At 44.7% G+C, this 21,385-nt stretch overlaps 1 protein-coding gene across 1 annotated transcript in view; it reads right to left on the reverse strand.

The window, feature by feature from the left end:
• Positions 1-21,385, reverse strand: part of TBC1D4 (TBC1 domain family member 4) — a 116,532-nt gene that overhangs the window by 25,530 nt on the left and 69,617 nt on the right. Inside the window, 6 exon segments of the mRNA XM_070944186.1 lie at positions 4,707-4,856; positions 10,603-10,829; positions 12,485-12,559; positions 13,951-14,070; positions 15,954-16,064; positions 16,752-16,843. Coding sequence (XP_070800287.1) covers positions 4,707-4,856; positions 10,603-10,829; positions 12,485-12,559; positions 13,951-14,070; positions 15,954-16,064; positions 16,752-16,843 — 775 coding nt within the window.

The raw sequence follows: 21,385 nt of genomic DNA on the forward strand, positions 1-21,385 counted from the left end.
AAACAGCTGCAAAACCCTGTTAGGAGTACGTAATTCTACACTCAAGGGACAAATTTTGCAGAACTTCGCTATCCAAAATATATAATACTTACGAATCTACTTTCTTCTTTCTGTTTCATGAACCACACTGCGCTTCTCCAAAAAGTGGGTATTCCTACCACCCTCCATTAGGCCTTTGCAGCAACATCCCACGCCCGTCATCCAAAATTACGTTGCCATTATTTTTCTGTGTTCAACAGCAATGCTTCTGATTTGATCCAGCTGACCCAAGAGAATTTTGTTTATGCTGATGCTAATATTTGCATTTTCTACTTGGCCTTTGCTTTCAGTTCAACTTCTCTTTTCCTTGGAAGAAAGGCATTAACTTAAAAGCATCCAAACCATGCTTTAGTCTGCACTCTTTGAAACGAGTCAAAGAACCAAAACACACACAAACATGCGCTGGAGAAAAAACAGCAGGTGAATGTTCGGTCAAGTTGGCAGGAAAGCTAAAAAATTATCATGTATGTATTCTAATGTGCAAGCTAAATGTTGGAGATGTGACTGTGATGACGCAACTTATTATCATATATGGTGGACTTGTAGAAAAAAAGAGACTGAAATTTACTCCACAGTTGTTCTTACTGGGTATAACTACGGACTGTACAGTTGTAGAGACTAAACTGATTTTGAACTTGATAACAGCAGCAAGATTGTTGGTAGCACAACATGGAAGAAGGACTTTTTGCCTACTATTGATGATTGGATATTGAAAGTTACTAATTTAGCTGAAATGGCTAAAATTTCAGCATATCTGAAGGATCACACACAAGAAAGGTATATACAGGACTGGAGAAGATGGATTGATTATATACAAAATAAGTATCAAACCAAAAAATATCAAATAGCTTATGAATGATTTCTTTTATTTGTATAAGCATTATATAAGTGATATTAGAAGTATTATGTTTAAGAAATAGGATTTTACATATGGGGGGTTAAGAATTTTTTCTTAGGGGGTGTTAGTTTAATGATTGGTTATGCAATTTAGTTTATTGTTAAAGCTCAATAGAAATAACTTGTGTTCTGCTCTGGGAAGTCGGGGAGGGGGAGGGGGGGTTGGGAGGGGGGGTTGTGGGGAAATTGTGTTTGTTTTAAAACTTTTTCAATTAAAAAAAAAAAAGTTGGCAGGAAAGCCATGAAAACATTTCTCCTAAGGCTGCCTAGTTAGTAGCAGTTTCAATTAATTCACCTGGCTGGCTTGAAGATCTCTTTCATCCCCTTTATGTTGGGGGGTGGAGGCTCAAAATTTGACAACTGGTGGAGTGGTGAACTTCAACTCCCAGAATTCCTCAGCCAATGTGACTAGCTGAGGTAATTCTGGGAGTTGAAGTCCACAAGTCAAAGTTTGCCAAGTTTGGAGACCCTTGCCTTACCTTGCTTTAAGCTGTGGTACAATCAGGGGTGAAATGCTACCGATTTGCACCGGTTCGGGAGAACCAATAGTAATAAAAACTACTGGTTCAGGCGAAGCAGTATTTCCGATGATCAGCTATGCCGCACCATTTATATTCACTAGAATCATGCGGCACAGCTGTTCCCTCCCCCCTCACTATTCTACTTACCTTCAAACGGCTCCTTTTTCCGTGCGAAATGTGTGTTTGGTGCACACTGCACATGCGCACACAGTGTGTGTTTGGCGCACACTGTGTGTGCACCACATGTCTGGCGCACACCCCGCATGAATGGGCAGCAAACTGGTGGCAACCCGCTGAGGATTTTACCACTGGGTACAATCCCATGGGTACATTCTAGGATTGCCCTAAAATGAAGCGGAAAGCATGAAACTTCGGTTCAAAACCTAGATACATCCCAAGCGTTAGCGAGTCCATCTACTCAAGGCACTTGCAGAATTCAAGGAGGGCTGGTTTGGGGTCTTTTGTGGTAACTCAAGGACTCTAAACTGATGACATGTTTTACTCCATCCTCTAGCTCTGCCGGCTTTTCTTCTACATGCTAAGTCTTGATTTGATGCCTCTTTCTATTACAAGGAGGAGCAAATATTAATATTCGGAGTTCTCCACAGATGGGCATCAATGTAGAGTCATTCTTCTTGCACTATTGTTGTTGTTGTTTTTTTTAATTAACTTTGTTTTTAAAAAGGGGGGAAATTGCAGCCTGTCAAATAAACAATTCACCTGAAGCACAATTTGTATTCTCACACAGTGGTCCCAGACAATTCTAGCTCATCTAAAGCTGGGGAACTCCAAGCAAAGGGTTTATTGGTAAGCACCTTTGCCCAGGTGAAGGAGGAAACTAAGACCACTATGTGATGCTTGGAAGGAGTGGCAGGGACCCCCTCCCCCATATATTTTGCTTGTAGTTGTAGTTGTTTTCCCCCGCAGGATGGATCAGAAGGCTGTGTGAAAGGTTTTGCCTTGGATTTGGGAGAGCTGCTTCAGAAATCATAATTTCCTTAACTGTGTTGCTAACCTAGCAACTGCAGTGCTTCGCTTAACAACTGTGGCAAGAACGGTTGTGAAATGGGGCGAATCTCACCTAACAACCGTCTTGCTTAGCAACGGACATTTTGGCTCAATTGTGGTTGTACTACCTGTATTCCAAATGGCCTGGAAGAGAAATAATTTTCTACTGGTTTTGATTAAATGATCACCCCAGCAACTTGGTGACAGACAGACGAACTGTTAGGAACTTTACAAAGGGGAGCCAATCCACAATACGTTCTGACTGCTTCCCCCTGAAATCTGCAGAAACCTTTTTAATGTTCTAGACCAGAAGTCTTCAAACTTGGCAGCTTTAAGACTTGTGGACTTCAACTCCCAGAATTCTCCAGCCAGCTATGCTATGCTGGCTGGAGAATTCTGGGAGTTGAAGTCCACAAGTCTTAAAGTTGTCAGGTTTGAGGACCCCCGTTCTAGACCATCAAAAGGAAGAAAAAAGTAGGTTGGAATGACTGCCTGTGGCTCTCACCTCGATTAAATGAATAAAGTTCATAAGTCTTCACTTAGACTAACAAGGTAAGAGAAAGTACAATAGATCCAGATACGTTAAAACTTTAATGGTATGGAATTTTTATGGAGTCAAAAACGTTTAGTGCAAAGGTGAAGAGACTGGTTTACATCTAAACTCATAAACTAATATGGCAGATTGAATGTCTGTATCTTCAATTCTTGTTCCTTGAACTTTGATGTTGACACCATAAAGGTCATTCCACACCCCAGGAATGACACAGAGGCATAAAAACAAGAGAGTTGGACTCTGCAAATAGCTCAGAGTCACCTTGAACCACGAGATGGGCAGCAAATAAATTTAATTCAATTAACTCAACTTAATAGCTGGGTTCATAAGCAAGACAGTCAAGCCACGTTTTTAAAAAAAGACGGAAGCATCCACCACTATTCCCCAATCAAAACATGCCTGAAATGTCCCGCTGAGTTCTGCATGAAGCTAAGCTGGCTGGTGCAAAAGTGCACTGTGAAAATGAGACACTCGGCCCAGAGCACACACCTACCAGGTGGCTGCAGATGGCTGAAATTGTGCTATTTGCAGTGTTAAAAAAAAAACAAAAAACCATGCCAAGATTCATCACACTTTGCCACACAGCAAAAAATACCGAAATGCTCGCTTAGTAGAGTGACCGCTAAAATGATCAACATTGCCAATGCTTTCCGTACCCCAAGAAAACCCTGAACGGTAAAATATTTTTTCATTAACCAGCAATAATGTAAACTGAAATTATTTGGGTTGTTTTTTGTTTTGTTTTTTAAATCAAATACCGTTTTTGAAGGTCAGGCAATTTTACAAACTCTGGAAAGTTTACCTTCACTTTTGAGGTTGACTCAGCCTTCTATCTTTCCGAGGTTGGTAAAATGAGGACCCAGATTGTTGGGGGCAATAGTCGGACTCTCTAAACCGCTTACAGAGGGCTGTAAAGCACTGCGGAGTGGTATATACCCTGTTTTCCTGAAAATAAGACATCGGCTGATAATATTGGGCTTTTGAGCGCATGTGTAAAATAAGCCCCCCCCTGAAAATAAGCCATCCCCGAAAATATTTAAATGCATGCGCAGCCAGTCCCCGCCATTTCCTCTGGTTAGGGTTAGGGAGACAGAGCTGGAAATCAGGTAAGACGGCAAGAGGAGTCCCGTCTTGCTCCATGCGTCCCAAAATAGTAAGACCTCCCCGAAAATAAGTCCAAGGGCTTATTTCAGGGTTTGAAAAAAATATAAGACAGGGTCTTATTTTCAGGGAAACATGGTAAGTCTAAGAACTATTGATATTAAGCAACATGTGCTTAAATTAGTTGTAGAAAGACTATTAGGAATCCTGTCAAATTGTCTGTCCTGATCCCAAACCCCAAAAGGATTGAAAAATCCTCTCACACTCATCCAGGACAATAGAGTAAACAAAGGGAGACTTATGGGAAAGCCACAAAGACTTACAGGGTGGCTTTAAAATCTGGGTAACCATGGACACTAGGAAGGAGCCCCGATGTCTCACCCTATGTGTAGGCAATGTTGATGTGTACCAAAATGGCATCAGCGTTGATGAGCGGGGCCACGTGAAGCCCAGCCTCTGCCTGCAGCTCTGAAGATGTGCATCAGGCAGGGATGCTCATGAGATGTGTCCTAAGCAGCCAGTGAGGCTCTGGCAAGCCAGACGGGTGGAAATGCAGCAGGGCAGGCGGGCAGGAACAGCGTTCTCACCTCCTGGGGGGATCACCTTCAGGCGGAGAAGCTGGTTTCCCAGAGCTCTGGTACAAGCTTTTCAGGAAAGAAGGGGCAGAGAAAGAAGATGGGAGACTGGGCGGCACCGAAGACTCACTCTCGCTGCGGGTACGTCGGGCAACTGCCAGCCTGGCAGCAGGCAATAAGAAAAAGGAGAGCAGTAAGTTCTAGTCCAGCCTTTAAGAGAGGCCCAACTTCTCATCTATGTCCACTGCACAAAAGGCCAGAGTTAACCAGAGTTGCAACTGGGTGTTGTCAACGAAACAGCATGCCAATGAGGTCTAGGACAACTCTCCACAGCCAACTCGCTGCAGTCAACACACCGTGGCCCACTTGCCATGGGCCCACTCGCCACGGGCCAACTCGCTGCAGGACAATTCGATGCTGTACTGTTTCTTGCAGTTACTTTTATTATTGGTGACTACATTTTCGTTGAAATCATTGACTCTTGTATTTCTGGGTGGACTTTATTCTATTATTATTATTAGCCACAGTTTCATTGAAATTAATTTAACTTTTCTATTTATAAAGGAGAATATTTGTAGCTCAGGGTTGAAGTGAGGGATCCTTGGCGCTCTCTGAGCTTGCCTGTTTTCTTGTAGATGTTTCATTACTCAAACGAGACAATATCTTCAGTGCTAGGAGTGGGATTTGTAAAGAGGAGGAGGAGGAGGAGGGGAGGAGGAGGAGAGGGGATTGTGGGATCATTGGTCCTCTCTCAGCTTGCCTGTTTTCTTGCAGATGTTTCATTACTGAAACTAGGCAATATCTTCAGTGCTAGAAGGAGTGGGATTTGCAAAGAGAAGGAGGAGGAGGAGAAGGAAGAGGAGGAGGAGGAGGAGGAGGAGGAGGAGGAGGAGGAGGAGGAGGAGGAGGAGGAGGAGGAGGAGGAGGAGGAGGAGGAGGAGGAGGAGAGGGGACTGTAGGATCATTGGTGCTCTCTGAGCTTGGTTGTTTTCTTGCAGATGTTTCATTACCCAAACTAGGTAATATCTTCAGTGCTAGAAGGAGTGGGGTTTGCAGAGAGGAGGAGGAGGAGGAGGAGGAGGAGGAGGTGGAGGAGGAGGAGGAGGAGGAGGAGGAGGAGGAGGAGGAGGAGGAGGAGGAGGAGGAGGAGGAAAGGGGTGGATTGTGGAGTCCTTGATGCTCTGTGTGCTTCCCTATTTCTTGCAGATGTTTCATTACCCAAACTAGGGTACCCAATCATCAGTGCATAGTTGTATTTGTTGAATTGTCCTGCGGCGAGTTGGCCACGCAAGTTATGGTGAGTTGTCCCATTCCATGCAAATGAGCTGAATCAGGGAGATAAGAACTTGCTAAATTGAAGAGGGCGGGCACCACACCATAACACAGCCAGAGGGTTGATCCCACGTTTAGCTGTGTGGTCCTGAAGTAGAATTAGAGTCGGTGGATGGCTTCTTTCGCAGATCTTCAATTTCTCCTTGGCAGACCGGGTGATCGAATAAATGCCACCAGGAAGGTGAAGTTATTGCCAAAAATGCTGGTTGAACCCTTGAGCCCTCTTTATGGGAGGTTGTCTCACAGTGTATGGAGGACCTGTAAATGGCTGCCCATCCCTCAGATCCATATGATCTATAGTCCCTTGGTCATTACAGGCATTCTTCAACTTACCACTATTTAGATAATCACCATTCAAAGTTACAGCAGCACTGAAAACGTGACTTATGGATGCTTTTCACACTTACGGCCGTTGCAGTATCCCTGTAGTCACATGATCAAAATTCAGACCCTTGGCAACTGGCATGTACTTGTGACGGTTGCAGGGTCCTTGGGATCATGAGATCACCATTTGGAAACTTCTGACAGGCAGTCAGAATCCAGAAAAGCCAGATTCTCTTAACAACCATGGTACTAACTTAACAAATGCAGTAATTCACTTAATAACGGCAGCAGGAGAGCCCGAAAAATGGAGGAAAATTCATTTAACCACTGTCTTATTTAGTAATGGAAATTTGGCGTTCAGTTGTGGTTGGGGGCCTAGGGTTGCCTGTAAATTACTTAGCAGAGTCACTACCTGCCAGACAGCATATTTCAGGGGGATTTATGTATGCACATACACAGCCTTGTATTTCCAGATATTGTGCAGAGCCTGCCTCGTATCAAGCCAACAATGTTTGGTTGGGGGTTTTGTGGTGTGATGTTTTGTTTGCACCATGCAGGGCGCTAGTCTTGTTGAGAGAGAATGCACAACATTCAGTCCCTTTCTGCAGGACGACGAGGTCATTTAATTCTAGGCGTATTTACACAATTCCACACAATAAATATTTCACCACAGATTTAATTTTTTTCCTTTGCTGCAAAATACATTTGTTAGGCTTTTTTTTTCTGGGGATGGGGCAATAAGATTTATTTCCACTTTTAAAATGGAGAATGTTGTGGGGAGGGAGGCATTTTCTTAGCCCCCAGCTGCTAAGCAATTCTTGGAAGGAACTGTTTTCGGTGCCAGAAAAACAGCTCGTGGAAAAAAGCAACATCTGGCACGGGAATTGCTGCTCTAATTAGGAAACTGGCTGAGCCAGCGAGAGCCCAGCTTTGCCGTGACAAAGACAAAAGAAAGAAATGCTGGGCTGTTGGGCTAACCCTTATTCTTGCTCAGGTTTCCTGATCCGCTGCAAGACTGCAGCCTGAGCTTGAGAAAATATAAACAAAGCAGAGAGGCAGGACACTGAGAAAGCAATCGCATTTCAAATAAACCAATTTCTCAACTGTTCTGGAACCAGCGTTGAGAAGAAATGAAATCTGCAGCTCGCCTAAAAGTTCATCAGAAGTAGATGCGATGATGTTTGGAGAGAAGTCGGGGCAAGAATCTCTAGAGATTCTCAGTCATCCAGGTCATGGTTGTCCTAAAGGTGCTTTTTCAGCAGGCATCTGGACTTTTTGGGTTTTTTTCTTCTTTTGAAGAGGTTTTGCTTCTCATCCAAGAAGCATCTTCAGCTCTGACAGGATAGCTTTTTGGATGAGAAGTGAAATGTTTTCAAAAGAAAAAAACAAGAAAGTGCAGTTGCCTCCTGAAAAAGCACCTTTGGGACAGCCATGACTTGGATGACTGAGAATCTCTACAGACCTTTAGCTATACAATTTGGGATGAACACCCTTTGAATGATGTGGGAGTAGGAATGGATTTCCAGAGGAAAAAATTGCAGATTGCAGGAACCAGGAGCACAACTCAGGTGACCTTGAGGACACAGATAACCTCCAAGTGCTTCTAAAAGGATGCAAATGACCAGCTGTCTGCAATGAATATAAATCCTTCCATTCCTCACTATCCTGTCAGAGCTGAAGAAGCTTCTTGGATGAGAAGCGAAATGTCTTCAAAAGAAAAAAAAAAAACACCAAGAGAGTCCAGTTGCCTCATGAAAAAGCACCTTTGGGACAATCATAACCTGGATGACTGAGAATCTCTACGGACTTTTACCTACACAATTTGGGATGAGCATCTTTTGAATGGTGTGGGAGTAGGAATGGATTTCCAGAGAAAGAAATTGCAGACTACAGGAACCAGGAGCACCACTCAGGTGACCTTCGAGGACACAGATAAACCTCCAAGTGCTTCAACGACCTGCTAAAAGGATGCAGATGACCAGCTGTCTGCAAGGAATATAAATCCTTCCATTCCCCACCCTCCAGTCAGAGCTGAAAAAGCTTCTTGGATGAGAAGTGAAATGTCTTCAAAAGAAAAAACAAGAACGTTGGAGCAAGAAGGCTATCAGAGAAGGAACCCCAAGAAAGCTGCTTCACTTTGAAGACTAAAGAGGATCCCATAGTAGGAGTGGATTGACTAAACCCAGTGGCTGCACTTTCAGAATGGCTTAATATCCATGATGCCCTTTTCCATGACAGTCACTTTTGCAGAGGACGAAGCTGCTGGTGCAGTAATGCCCAGAAAATGGCTAAAAATAAAGGAGAGGGTGAGGCCCACACTAGGGATGTTCCATCACCCATTCCCACGAGCTGTTTATCTCCATTCATGTACACAGCAAACCAGTTTCAGAAGCAACAGTTCCAGGCAGATCTTAGAACTTAGAATTTAGAATAACAGAATTGGAAGGGATCTTGGAGGTCTTCAAGTCCAGGCAGGAAACCCTATATCATTTCAGAAAAATGTGTTGTCCAATCACTTCTTAAAAACTTCCAGTGTTGGAGCATTCACAACTTCTGGAGGAAAGTTGTTCCACTGATTAATTGTTCTCACTGTCAGGAAATTTCTCCTTAGTTAGTTCTAAGTTGCTTTTCTCCTTGATTAGTTTCCACCCATTGCTTCTTGTCCTTATGGTGGTGGTGCAGGAACTGGGCATGTCTAGTTTAATGAAAAGAAGGACTAGGGAAGACATGATAGCAATGTGCCAATATCTCAGGGGTTGCCACAAAGAAGAAGGAGTCAAGCTATTCTCCAAAGCACCTGAGGGCAGGACAAGAAGCAATGGGTGGAAACTAATCAAGGAGAGAAGCAGCTTAGAACTAAGGAGAAATCTCCTGACAGTTAGAACAATTAATCAGTGGAACAACTTGCCTCCAGAAGTTGTGAATGCTCCAACACTGGAAGTTTTTAAGAAAATGTTGGGTAACCATTTCTCTGAAGTGGTGTAGGATTTTCTGCCTAAGCAGGGGGTTGGACTAGAAGACCTCCAAGGTCCCTTCCAACTTTGTTATTCTAAGAGCACAATATCACAAGAGTCTTTGCATGCACAGAGTCAACCCCTCTTGGTCTTGTGTTAGCCAGAAGGTGTGTCAACAAGGCAGGGATTAAACTCCTGTCATATTTCCTCATATGGAGCAGCGTTTGAAGGGGTTCAAAAGTTTTCTCTGCAGTCTGACAAAAGTCCCTTCCCTCCCCACCCACCCACCCACCCACCCCCCAAAAAAATGATTCAGCCCTTGCTGGCTTCCCATTCATTCACAGACCGGTCTGAAATTCTGGGAATAATGTTTCAATCCTGCCCATTTGAGACTGATTAGCGGGAGGACAATTGGACTTCACATGAACTCTCTTTTCTCCTCTTTCTTTTCTTTGTGGACTTTCATCTTCTGAACGCTGGCCATGCTACAGTTAGAACATGCTAATCATAATTTTCAACAACTGGACTGATCCAGTTTTGGCTCCAAATTTTCTTTTCCTTAGGATGGATTTGTGCTTCAAATTATTTTTTCTTAAAATAGCACCAGGGGATTGTAGACACTTCTTCCCCCCTTTCATACTGAAACAGCTTTGAAGGAATTAGGAAAAAAAAGACTCCTGCATCATAAATAAAACAGAATCTAATTCAAGTTTGGATGAAGCTATACAATTTCAAGAAAAACAAGCATCTTTAGAAAATGTTCTCTTGTCTTCTCTAAAGTTTTTCATGGCTGAGATTTAAATATATAGAATCTTGGAAATGACTGTGTCCCTTCATTTTAAACTAGTCAGACCTGTCTCTGTGCACAGGGTCAATGACCAATTTTGAACCTAGAAGATTAATTTTGACCAATTTTGCACTAGAAGACCTTCACAGTCCTTTCAACTCTGTTATTCAACTCTATTACCATTCTATACCTTCAAGTGTCATTTTTATAAGGAGATTAACATGTATCCATCTCAAGAGACCTGCTGGGAGTTGGGCAACAGATGATATTATTATTATTATTATTATTATTATTATTATTATTATTATTATTATTATTATTATTATTATTATTATTGTACACCTGTATACTTAAAATACGTTGCAACCATCTCATCCCAACTTCAGGCCATCTGCATGTCTGAAGGCAGCCATGACCTTCCTGAGCTAAGGACCTCAGGAGACCTTCTAGGTGGGCATCCAGTTAGCATCTCCTTTAAAGAAAGTCCCTTGGCTCTCCCAACCCAACTCACCTGCTCTGTTCGGCCGAGTTTTGCCTCAGGAGGGGCGACCGGACGCTTTGAGACCGTCCATTCTGGAAAGTGATCCTCTTCCTGGAGGCAGAGGGCGGGTGGCTAAAAGTATGGGCGCGTCTCCTGAACTGGGGAGAGTCGGAGTCCTCTTCAGGAAACGGGTGTCCGGCCAAGGCAACGGGAGACGCCGGAGGTGTGGAAGGTGGGGAGTCCCCCGAGGAGAAGTCCTAGAAGCCACAGACGAGAATGAGGGACTTTCTTGGTGGCCCACACCTTCTACGCGCCTTTCCTGGCGACCTGCATCTTCTATCCGCCTTTCCTGCTGACCCACACCTTCTACGAGGTGGCTCTCCCTCACACAAAGCCAGACGTTTCTTGAAGCTTAAGAAGAAAACACGCAAACCACTTTGTCCTCAGAAGGAGAACGCCGTCCACATTCAACATAGCCCAGGGTGTCCAAACGTTACTAAAGGACCATCTGGGGAGGGAGGAAGAAGAAGAGGAAGCAAGCCAGAAGCCCACCTCCTCACCAAAGCTGGCCCCTTGGCCCAGTTCCTGGATCTGGAGCTGACAGGATTTCCCTGCCTTGTCTAAGCTGCATCTGGTGGAGCTCCACTTCGGATAACCCTCCCGGCAAGGATAATTAAAAACTACACACAAACAGCCCTGAATTTATATCCTGGGGAAGGGGAGGGAGGGGAAATCCCTATTGTAGGAGTAGCGGAGAAAGCATTTGAACAGGAAACAAGTGGAAAGGGTACCATTCACACCCTGCTTAGCACACTAAGATCATCCCCTCAGATGCCCCCCCTCCCCCATGCTGGTGCTGACAGAAGAAAACTTTTTCTGCTTCTACAGAGAAAGCCCGGAGTTTTTACAATTTACTTTCCTCCCACATATTCTCTTCAATTTTTTTAAAAAATATTTAAAATATTTAAAAATGTTTAATTTAAAAAAAAAATAAATTAAAAAAAATGTTTTTAAAAAATAAACACAGGTAGCCCTCGACTTATGACCACAAATGAGCCCAAAATTTCTGTTGCTAAGTAAACTCATTAACTAAGCATTTACTGGTTAGGTTGCAAAGAAGGAGAAGGGGGTCAAACTGTTTCCAGTTTCAACCAGAGCATTAAATAGCATTTGTCCAGTATTGCCCTGTGTAATACCAAATCGAGTCGACTCAGTGAAACCCCCGTAAACATATTTGCTTCCAGTCCTATACAGGTAGTCCTCGGTTTACGTCAACCGAACTCAGTATTTCTCTTGCTAAGCAAGATGGTCATTAAGTGAGTTTTGCCCTGTTGACCTTTCTTGCTACAGTTGTTAAGTGAATCGCTGCCGTTGTTAAGTTAGTAACGTGGTTATGAGCCGAGGTGGCGCAGTGGTTAGAGTGCAGTACTGCAGGCTACTTCAGCTGACTGCTAGCTTCAGTTCAGCAGTTCGAATCTCACCAGGCTCATGGTTGACTCAGCCTTCCATCCATCCATAAAATGAGGACCCAGATTGTTGGGGGCAATAGGCTGATTCTGTAAACCACTTAGAGAGGGCTGAAGCGGTATATAAGTGCTATTGCTATTGCTAAGTTCCCCATTGACTTTGCTGGTCAGGAGGTCGCAAAAAGGGACCACGTGACCCCAGGACACTACCTCCTCTGTCATAAGTGTCCAGATTTTGATCACGTGACCAGGGGGAGGCTTATGACGGTCGTAACTGTGAAGAATGATCATGAGCCACTTTCTTCATCGACGTTGTAACTTCAAAAAGGCCACTAAGGGAGAAATTGTAAGTTGAGGACTACCTGTGATAAAACCAAGGTAAACAATGCCTTTGGTTCTTCTGCAACGGGTTCTAACCTAGGTGCTTCCATCCATTTGGTACTTACTTTGTCAGGAGTGAGGTGGTTGTACCTTTCAAAGCTCTCCGTGCTCCCCAGGCGACCACGCATGCGACTGGCTCCCTGCAAAACACAAGAGACCCACTCAGTGGCACCTATTTCTGGCCTCTCCAGTTCCTGGGCTGGCAGGAAGGCTGAGGCCCAGTTTGGTCCAGTGGTTTAAAGCACCAGGTTTAAAAGCGGGAAACTGTTGTGGTCCGCCAGCAGCCTGCCGAGCTGGCAGCGGAGTCAAACAGTGAGGAGGCTGGGGAAGAACATGGGCCAGTCCTGGAGGCTGGGGAAGGCCCGGATGAGGGCTCTGCGTCGGAGGCAGAGATGGGGCCAGGGCCATCGGGGAGTGAGGTGCGGACTCCAGAGCCTCCAGAGATTGATATGAGTGAGGCAGAGGAACAGGAGAAGCCTGTTCCTAATGCACGCATGCGAAGAGCTGCCAGAAGGCAAGAGCAGCTAAAGCAAAAAGGACGACCCGGGAGTAAGGCCAGGAGATGATTGACCTCTCTCAGAAGGCTTAAAAGAGCAGAAACAGCTCTTGGGATCTTTGTAGGAAAGCAAGGTTGCTACATTTGCTTCTTGTCAGTGTCTCTTGCTTCTGAACTTTTGCCAAGAAAAGCCTTTGGCAGGGTGCCAAAGTAGACAAAGGCTGGTGATAAGGCCCAAGGACTGTTTATGAAGAATTTGTTTTGGATTTAATTTGGACTAAGCCGAGAATGAAGTAATTCTCAGCTATTCTAATAACTAACTCCTTGTTTAGTTTCCATCCATTGTTTCTTGTCCTGCCTTCAGGTGCTTTGGAGAATAGCTGGACTCCCTCTTTCTTGTGGCAGCCCCTGAGATATTGGAAGACTGCTATCATGTCACCCCTAGTCCTTCTTTTCACTAGGCTAGCCATACCCAATTCCCGCAAACCGTTCTTTAAAGCCTTGGTAGTACAGTGGTCTAAAGCACCCTGTTATTAAGATCAGCTGCCTGCAATTACTGCAGATTCAAATCTCGCCAGGCTCAAGGTTGACTCAGCCTTCCATCCTTTCTAAGGTAGGTAAATTGAGGACCCAGTTGTGGGGGCAATAAGCTGACTTTGTATAAATATACAAAAGCATGAAGGCTATTGCTTAGCACATTGTAAGCCGCCCTGAGTCACCGGAGAAGGGCGGCATATAAATCAAATTAAAAAAAAAAAAGCTAAATTCTGAATTAACTGAAGTAAAGCTAAATTCTGAATTAACTGAAGTAGAACTAAATTCCGAAGTAGTGGTTTCAAAGAGAACTGAGCAGTTTGAAAGTAGTAGTTTCAAAGGGAACAGAGCAATTCACAATTTATAGGAGAAAGGGACAGCGAAACATTTGATACGTCTGTCTGCTTCCTCACCACCCACAGAGAAACTAATTCGACAAGAGAAAACGGTTTAAAAATGACTTTATCCGCCGTTTTACTCCCTCTGAGCAATTTATCTCACCCTGGAGAAGATGTTTTCGAGAGAGCTGGTTAAGGATTTCTTGGCTTTGTTCTTCAGGATATCCAGGGTGAATCTTCCACTGCTGGTGGTGTTTTCTGGGATTGTATTATTAGACGCGTTCTGTATGGTGAAGATAAACCATCATATCAATACAGGCAACCGAGGAGGCGGTCCAAAATATACAACTGCCAAACTGATCCCAAAGAGAAAAATAATAAACACAGGAAGTTGTCAGGGTTGGGGTTTCAGAAAGAGATAAAAGGCTGTTTTGTCCAGCCATTTTCTCCCCTCCATTTCAAATGAAAGTCTCAGGTTGTTTTTTTTTTGTTGTTGTTTTTTTGCTGACTCACCCATTTAGATCAGTGGTGGGTTTGAAATTTTTTTACTACCGGTTCTGTGGGCGTGGCTTGGTGGGCGTGGCATGGTGGGCGTGGCAGGGGAAGGATACTATAAAATCTCCATTCCCACCCCACTCCAGGAGAAGGATATTGTAAAATCTCCATTCCCTCCCCAATCCAGGGGAAGGTTACTGCAAAATCCCCATTTCCTCCTGATCAGCTGGGACTTGGGAGGCAGAGAATAGATGGGGGCGGGGCCAGTCAGAATGTTTACTACCGGTTCGCTGAACTACTCAAAATTTCTGCTACCTGTTCTCCAGAACTGGTCAGAAGCTGCTGAAACCCACCTCTGGTTTAGGTGCAAGATCAGGCTGACACAAATGCAGAACTGGCTTTTATTTATTTAGTCGTCGACTTAAGACCAAAATTTGGACTGGAATTCTCATCGTTAGGTCCTTGCCATCAAATCAGTCCCTAATTCATGACCGTTTTTTTTTTTTTACAACCATCGCTAAGTGTGAACCATTTCTTCCAAATGGGTGGGGGGGTTTTTGGGCCCGAAACCGGCAAAAGAAATCACAAATGGCTATCACAGGACTATACAATTGGTCATAACTGCGAGTTGGTTGCCAAGTGCCTGAACTGTTGTCATCTGATTGTTAATTGTGGTCCCTATGGGGTAGTATAAATGCAAGGACCTGACCTTATAGGTAATCCTTAACTTACGACCACAATTGAGCCCAAAATTTGTGTTGCTGAGTGAGGCAGTTGTGAAGTGAGTTTGGCTCCGTTTTTTATGACTTTTCTTGCTGCAGTCGTTAAGCGAACCGCCGCGGTTGTTAAATTACTAACACGGTTGCCAAGTGAATCTGGCTTCCCCGTTGAAATTACCCGACAGAAGGTCGCAAAAAGGGGATCATGTGACCCCGGGACACTGCAACCATCATAAATATGAGTCAGTTGCCAATCGTCCAAATTTGGATCACGTGATCCCAGGGATGCTGCAATGGTTGTAAGTGTGAAAAAACGGTCATAAGTCACTTTTTCCAGTGCGGTTGTAACTTTGGACGGTGGCTAAACGAAATTGTTGTAAATTGTTCCACACCAGTGTAACTCTGGTTGCTAAGCGAACGTTCATAAATTGGGAACTCCCTGTACTTGATTTAAATCAAATTTGGCTGGGACAGAGGGATGGTCTCTAGGCTCAAGGAAATTAGTCCTCCTCCCTCTCTTACGGATCCTAACAGCAAAAATTAACCTAGAAGGACAATGCTAGTCTTTCCCCACCGAAATGAGACATGGTGGCACAGTGGTTAGAGTGCAGTACTGCAGCCTACTTCTGCTGAATGCTCGCAATTTGGCAGTTCGGGTCTCACCGGCTCAAGGTTGACTCAGCCTTCCATCCTTCCGAGGTGCGTAAAATGAGGACCCAGATTGTTGGGGGCAATAGGCTGACTCTGTAAACCGCTTAGAGAGGGCTGGAAAGCACTGTAAAGCGGCATTTAAGTTTAAGTGCTATTCCATCGGGATTCCTTCCCACGTCATCTGTTTCCAGATGAGTCTCATAAGAAGCAAGAAGGGAACCGTCAGGAGAATGGAATTGCTGAAGGAGTTCCCGGGCCTCTTTTGGAGCTCCTGAGAAGCCAGAGAAGACGGAAAGCTCACCATTGGGGTCTCATCAATGTGAATGTGGGTCTTTTGCTTTGCCTCGCACAACTGGCGCAGGTGGAAAATCAGCAGCTCGTTTTCTTCCTGGTCACTAACCGGCTTCATTTTCTGCCACGGGAGGAAAAAAGAAGCAAATATTTGTGATAACCGGCCCTGCTCCGATTGGCAGCCAGATGACCTCAGGGTTTCAGAAAAGAATTTGCTAACTCCTGAAATGCATTTCTGGGTCTCAAAAGCTTTGGAGCAGGGGTGAACTGGTAGTGATAAAAACTGGCTTTTTAAAAAGCTACCGTTTCGGGCGGATCAGTAGTTAAAAAAAGCTACCGGTTCCTCTGAACTGGTATTTTCAACGATCAGCTGTGCAGGGGGGGTTAGCTTTGCTAGAAAGCAGAAACTGTGCTGCACACCTGATCCCCCCCCACTTACCTTCCCAAGCCTCCTTTTGGTGTGTACTGCGTATGTGCCAAAAGGTGGCTTGGGAAGGTAAGTAGAACAGTGGGGTGGGTGGGGGATCAGCTGTGCAGCGCCGTTTACCTTTGCTAGAAAGCAGGATTTCCTGCTTTCTAGCGAAGCGAAATTGCACACCACAGCTGATCCTCCCCTCACTTCTACTTACCTTCCCAAGCCTCCTTTTGGTGTGTACTGCGCATGTGTGTGCGTGTACAGAGTGCACATTTGGTGCGCATGTGCGGCCAGGAACCGGTAGCAATCCGGTTCGGATTTCACCACTGCTTTGGAGCCCACAGAGAGGCATAGATCATCCCTAGTGCTGTATCTGAGTGGGGTGCTTATTACCTGAACGCGCTCAAAGATGTCCGCCTGCTCATTGTCGCTGAGAGAGGACAGGTGCCTCTGAATTACAAGCTTGGCTCTTGGTGGATAAAGTCCTTCAGAGGGAAAGAAGAGAGGTCGTTGGGCATCAGAGAGGTTTTACTCATTGTAAAGCCCTCATGGGCTTTTCTCTGCAGTCAGAAAGACAAGATTCAGCTAAAGTGCGACCGTTGAAATTCACACAACCTCTACCAAACCTCCAACGCCTTGCCCTGCCCACCAATGCCCTTGCCTCCCAGATGCCCACCATCCTTTTGAGCCAGGAGACCTTCGTCTCCCCACTTGGCCATTTGTTCTGACCCAGCTCCCAAATACGACAAACCCTGTGTAGTTAAACAAACGTTCCCTTTATTAGGAGCGCCAGCAGCCCCGGCAAAAAGTCTCTCTCTCAAGGTTAACCAGTCTGTCCGGCAGGGAGATAAATAGTTGTCTGCTACACCTATTCATCTCCGCCACCTGCCTTTTATCCTCAGAGCTAGAGTGGGGCTTCGCTAGTAGCAGTGGCTCTTCCGTCCCAAGGATCGGCCCATAGATTTCCACTGCTCTCCTCTCCTCTGCCTTCTGTGCATCCACTCGTCAGGCACTGGACCGAGCTGTTCCTCTTCTTCCTCATCAGCCACCTCCAGACCTGGGGGCTGTTCACTCTCTATCTGAAGGCTGATGGATGGCCTCTGTTTCCCTCTCTGACAGCTCCATTCCCTCTTCAACTCGGGTTGCCTTGATGCTGGCCTTGACTCTCGCACCGCCTCCTCATCTGATTCGGCTGCTGGAGGGGCCGACTACTGACAGGCCACAACATAATTCAAGGCCTCTGGCCAGAGGTCTGCTTCCTCCTTCCTCGGTGGCTTGGTGGGAGCTCAACCCAACCCTCTCCCCTTCCTCGCTAGGATGATTTGGCTACCAACAAAAGCAATTTACCAAGGCAGTTGGGTGTGGGTCTGAGAATCTCAGAGACGGTGGACATTGCCCTAAGCAGCATGGCATCTTCACTCCCGAAGAAGAGATCGGGGAGAAGGTGGGGTGGGAACAACATGCAGAGATATGTCCGCAGTGTTGACCATCAACTCTGGAAGTGAAGGGCCTCTGCTAGCAGAAAACCATCCAGAGGAGTCTGATCCACTGATCAGGTCCTGGAACAGGTTTTAAGAAGGCCTCTCACCCAGGGGTAGGCTTCAAAAATTTTAGCAAGGGGTTCTCTGCCCGGTTGCTGGGTGGGTGTGTCCATGGTGGGCATGGCCTAGTTAGTCTCGTACACCATGGTGGGAGGTGTTTTTGCCCTCCCCAGGCTCCAGAGGCTTTCCTTGAGCCTCCGGGAGGGCAAAAATGGCCTCCCCTCTTCTGGAGGCCCTCCCGAACTCCTGGTAGGCCCATTTTTCACCCTCCCCGAGCCTCTGTGCGTGCCCTGCACTTACCTGCATCCAAAACGGGCCGCATGGGGACTCCTGGGAGGGGTGGGGTGGGGTGGGCGGGGCCAGCCAGGAGTGGGATTTGGGGGGTTCTCTGAACTACACAGAATGCACTCCGAACCCCTGTGAACCCTCAGCAGCCCACCCTTGCTCCCACCCCTCCTACATTCCTTGTTTTATCTTTAAAGTCCTCATTTTTATAAGTCCAATCAGACAACAGAGGAGAAAAAAATAGTTTTTTTTTAATCAAGCTATTTCCATCTAAGAATATAACTGGAGCCCCAAAGAGCCAGAATCCACAAGCTAAACTTGCTTGTTTTACAGGCCTCACCTTGGCCAAGGTGCACTCTGAGTTTGGCTTATACAGAAATAATTATTTGGGGTGTACTTCAAAAATCTGGGAGAGAAGACCTGGGGTTCATCAGAGTATTTCTATGCTCAGAACCCCACCCAGAAGCAGATATTGTCAGGCTTTTGCATTGGGCATTCAGACCTGCCACATTTACTACTGTGGGAAACTGGGAGGGGGGATTATATGGAGCAAGGGTGATATATAGTCATAATAACATTCCTTTCTCAGAGAGTCAAGGACATCTTGCCCTGCACCTGGAAGGCTGGAACTGGGAGATATTTCCAGTTGGGACGATGTTTGATTGGACCATGGGATGGACTTGTGGGTGCTGGACAGGGACTTCAATTTTTTCCTTTGCGTGGGGAAACCCTGGAAGCTTTCAGATTCGGGTTTTCCCAGATGCGCCAATATGACATCTCTAATAAAATGTAACTTTGAGAAAACTCAAGCCTCGGAGTTTTCTTTCTTTGGGGGTGTTACTTGGAACCCTGACAGATATTCTTATATCAGTCCTTGGTTCAGAATACGACGTTCTTTGCAATGTTTGCATACAGGTGAACACACCTGTCATCGCTATCACTCTTTGACAGAGGAGCCTTTGTCCAAGTAGATGTTATGCGAAATGACACAATACTTTAAAATATCATTTAGTGCCAGCAACCGAAACAAGTTTTCAGAAGCATGTGAAAACTTTCTTAGATATTTTGGCATTCTCTTGCTCAGAGGCTGCAATTTTAGCTTTATTTTTTTACAAAAGAATGAAGCCCTAGTCCCAAGGTGCTTTTTCAGGAGGCAACTGGACTTTCTTCATGTTTTTTTTTTCTTTTGAAGAAATTTCGCTTCTCATCCAAGAAGCTTCTTTAGCTCTGACTGGATGGTGGAGAATGGAAGGATTTATATTCCTTGCAAACACCTGGTCATTTGCATCCTTTTAGAGGATCGTTGAAGCATTTGGAAGTTTATCTGTGTCCTCGGAGGTCACCTGAGTGGTGCTCCTGGTTCCTGCAATCCGCAATTTTTTCCTCTGGAAATCCATTCCTACTCCCACACCTTTCAAAAGGTGTTCATCCCAAATTGTATAGCTAAAAGTCTATAGAGATTCTCAGTCATCCAGGTCATGGTTGTCCCAAAGGTGCTTTTTCGGGAGGCAACTGGACTTCCTTGTTTTGTTTTGTTTTTTAAATCCTTCCATTCCCCACTATCCTGTCAGAGCTGAAGAAGCTTCTTGGATGAGAAGCGAAACGTCTTCAAAAGAAGAAGAAAAAAACATAAGAAAATCCAGTTGCCTCCTAAAAAAGCACCTTTGGGACAACCATGACCTGGATAAATGAGAATCTCTACAGACTAATAAACCCCTAACTTCACATCTTATTTTTATATATTTTATTTATTTATTTGTCAAATATGTATAAGATAACAGATCTAAGTATAAACATGATTATAAATACAGGAAATGGATATGAATAAAAGGGTAAATTAGGACAGGGACGGTAGGCATACTGGTACACTTATGCATGCTCCTTACAGACCTCTTAGGAATGAGGTGAGGTCAACAGTAGACAGTCTAAGATTAACGTTTTGGGGGTTTGGGGAAGAAACCACAGAGTCAGGTAGTGCATTCCAGGCATTGACCACTCTGTTGCTGAAGTCGTATTTTCTGCAATCGAGTTTGGAGCGCTTTACCTTACGTTTGTATCTATTGTGTGCTCGTGTATGATTGCGGTTGAAACTGAAGTAAGTCATTGACAGGTAGGATGTTGTAGCAGATAATTTTGTGTACTACGCTTAGATCACACCGAAGGTGGCATAGTTCTAAATTGTCTAATCCCAAGATTTCAAGTCTGGTGGCATAAGGTATTCTATTGCGAAGAGAGGAGTGGAGGACTCTTCTCGTGAAGTATCTCTTTTCAAACTGAGAAACCCTTTTCTCTTTTCAAACTTTTCTCTTTTCAAACTTCTTTTCTTTTCTCTTTTCAAACTTTTCTTTTCTCTTTTCAAACTTTTCTTTTCCCTTTTCAAACTGAGAAACCCTGTCTTTTCTTTTTTTGGAAATCATGAGAGCTTCCCATTAGTCTGTCCTTTCTGCAGACACAGTTTATTAAAGAACAAAACATAATCCGCTTTGGCCTCTGACTCACTACAGCAAGAACTGGAAGAGCTTTTCTCTTTCAGTGCTGGATTTTAACACAACCTTGGTGGCTTTATGGCTTCGCCCACCAGAGGGGGCTGATCACCAAATATGTGCTTTCTGAAATAAACATTGATAACCATAAGAAATAAAGGAAGTAAACAGAAATAGGTAAACATTTCTGCTTCATCAGCAAAATACCTTAGATGTAGTTTTATCACTGATACCTGTTACCCATCCAGGGGAAATACAGGTAGTTCTCAACTTATGACCACAATTGAGCCCCAAATTTATGTTGCTAAGTGGGAAATTTGTTAAGTGAGTTATGCTCCATTTTACGACTTTGGTCGCCACATTTGTTAAGTGAATCGCCTCAGTTTTTAAATAAGTAACACGGTTGTTAAGTGAATCTGGGTTTCCCCGTCGACTTTGCTTGTCAGAAAGTCACAAAAAGCAATCACGTCACACACACACACGGGATACTGCAACTGTCATAAATGTGAGTCAGTTGTCATGCATCCAAATATAAATCATGTGACCGTGGGGAGGCTGCAATGCTTGTAAGTGTGAAAAATGGTTGTAAGTCACTTTTTTTAGTGCCGTTGGATGGACACTAAATTAAACTGCTGTAAGCTGAGGATGGCCCATATACTAAAAGGCATCTCTCAGGTTAAATTAAGAGTTATTCTCACACTTTTAGCAAAGAATGACA

This window comes from Pituophis catenifer, unplaced genomic scaffold, assembly GCF_029215685.1.
Source record: "Pituophis catenifer annectens isolate HBS135680 unplaced genomic scaffold, rPitCat1.0.hap2 SCAF_4, whole genome shotgun sequence".
Taxonomy (NCBI): domain Eukaryota; kingdom Metazoa; phylum Chordata; class Lepidosauria; order Squamata; family Colubridae; genus Pituophis; species Pituophis catenifer.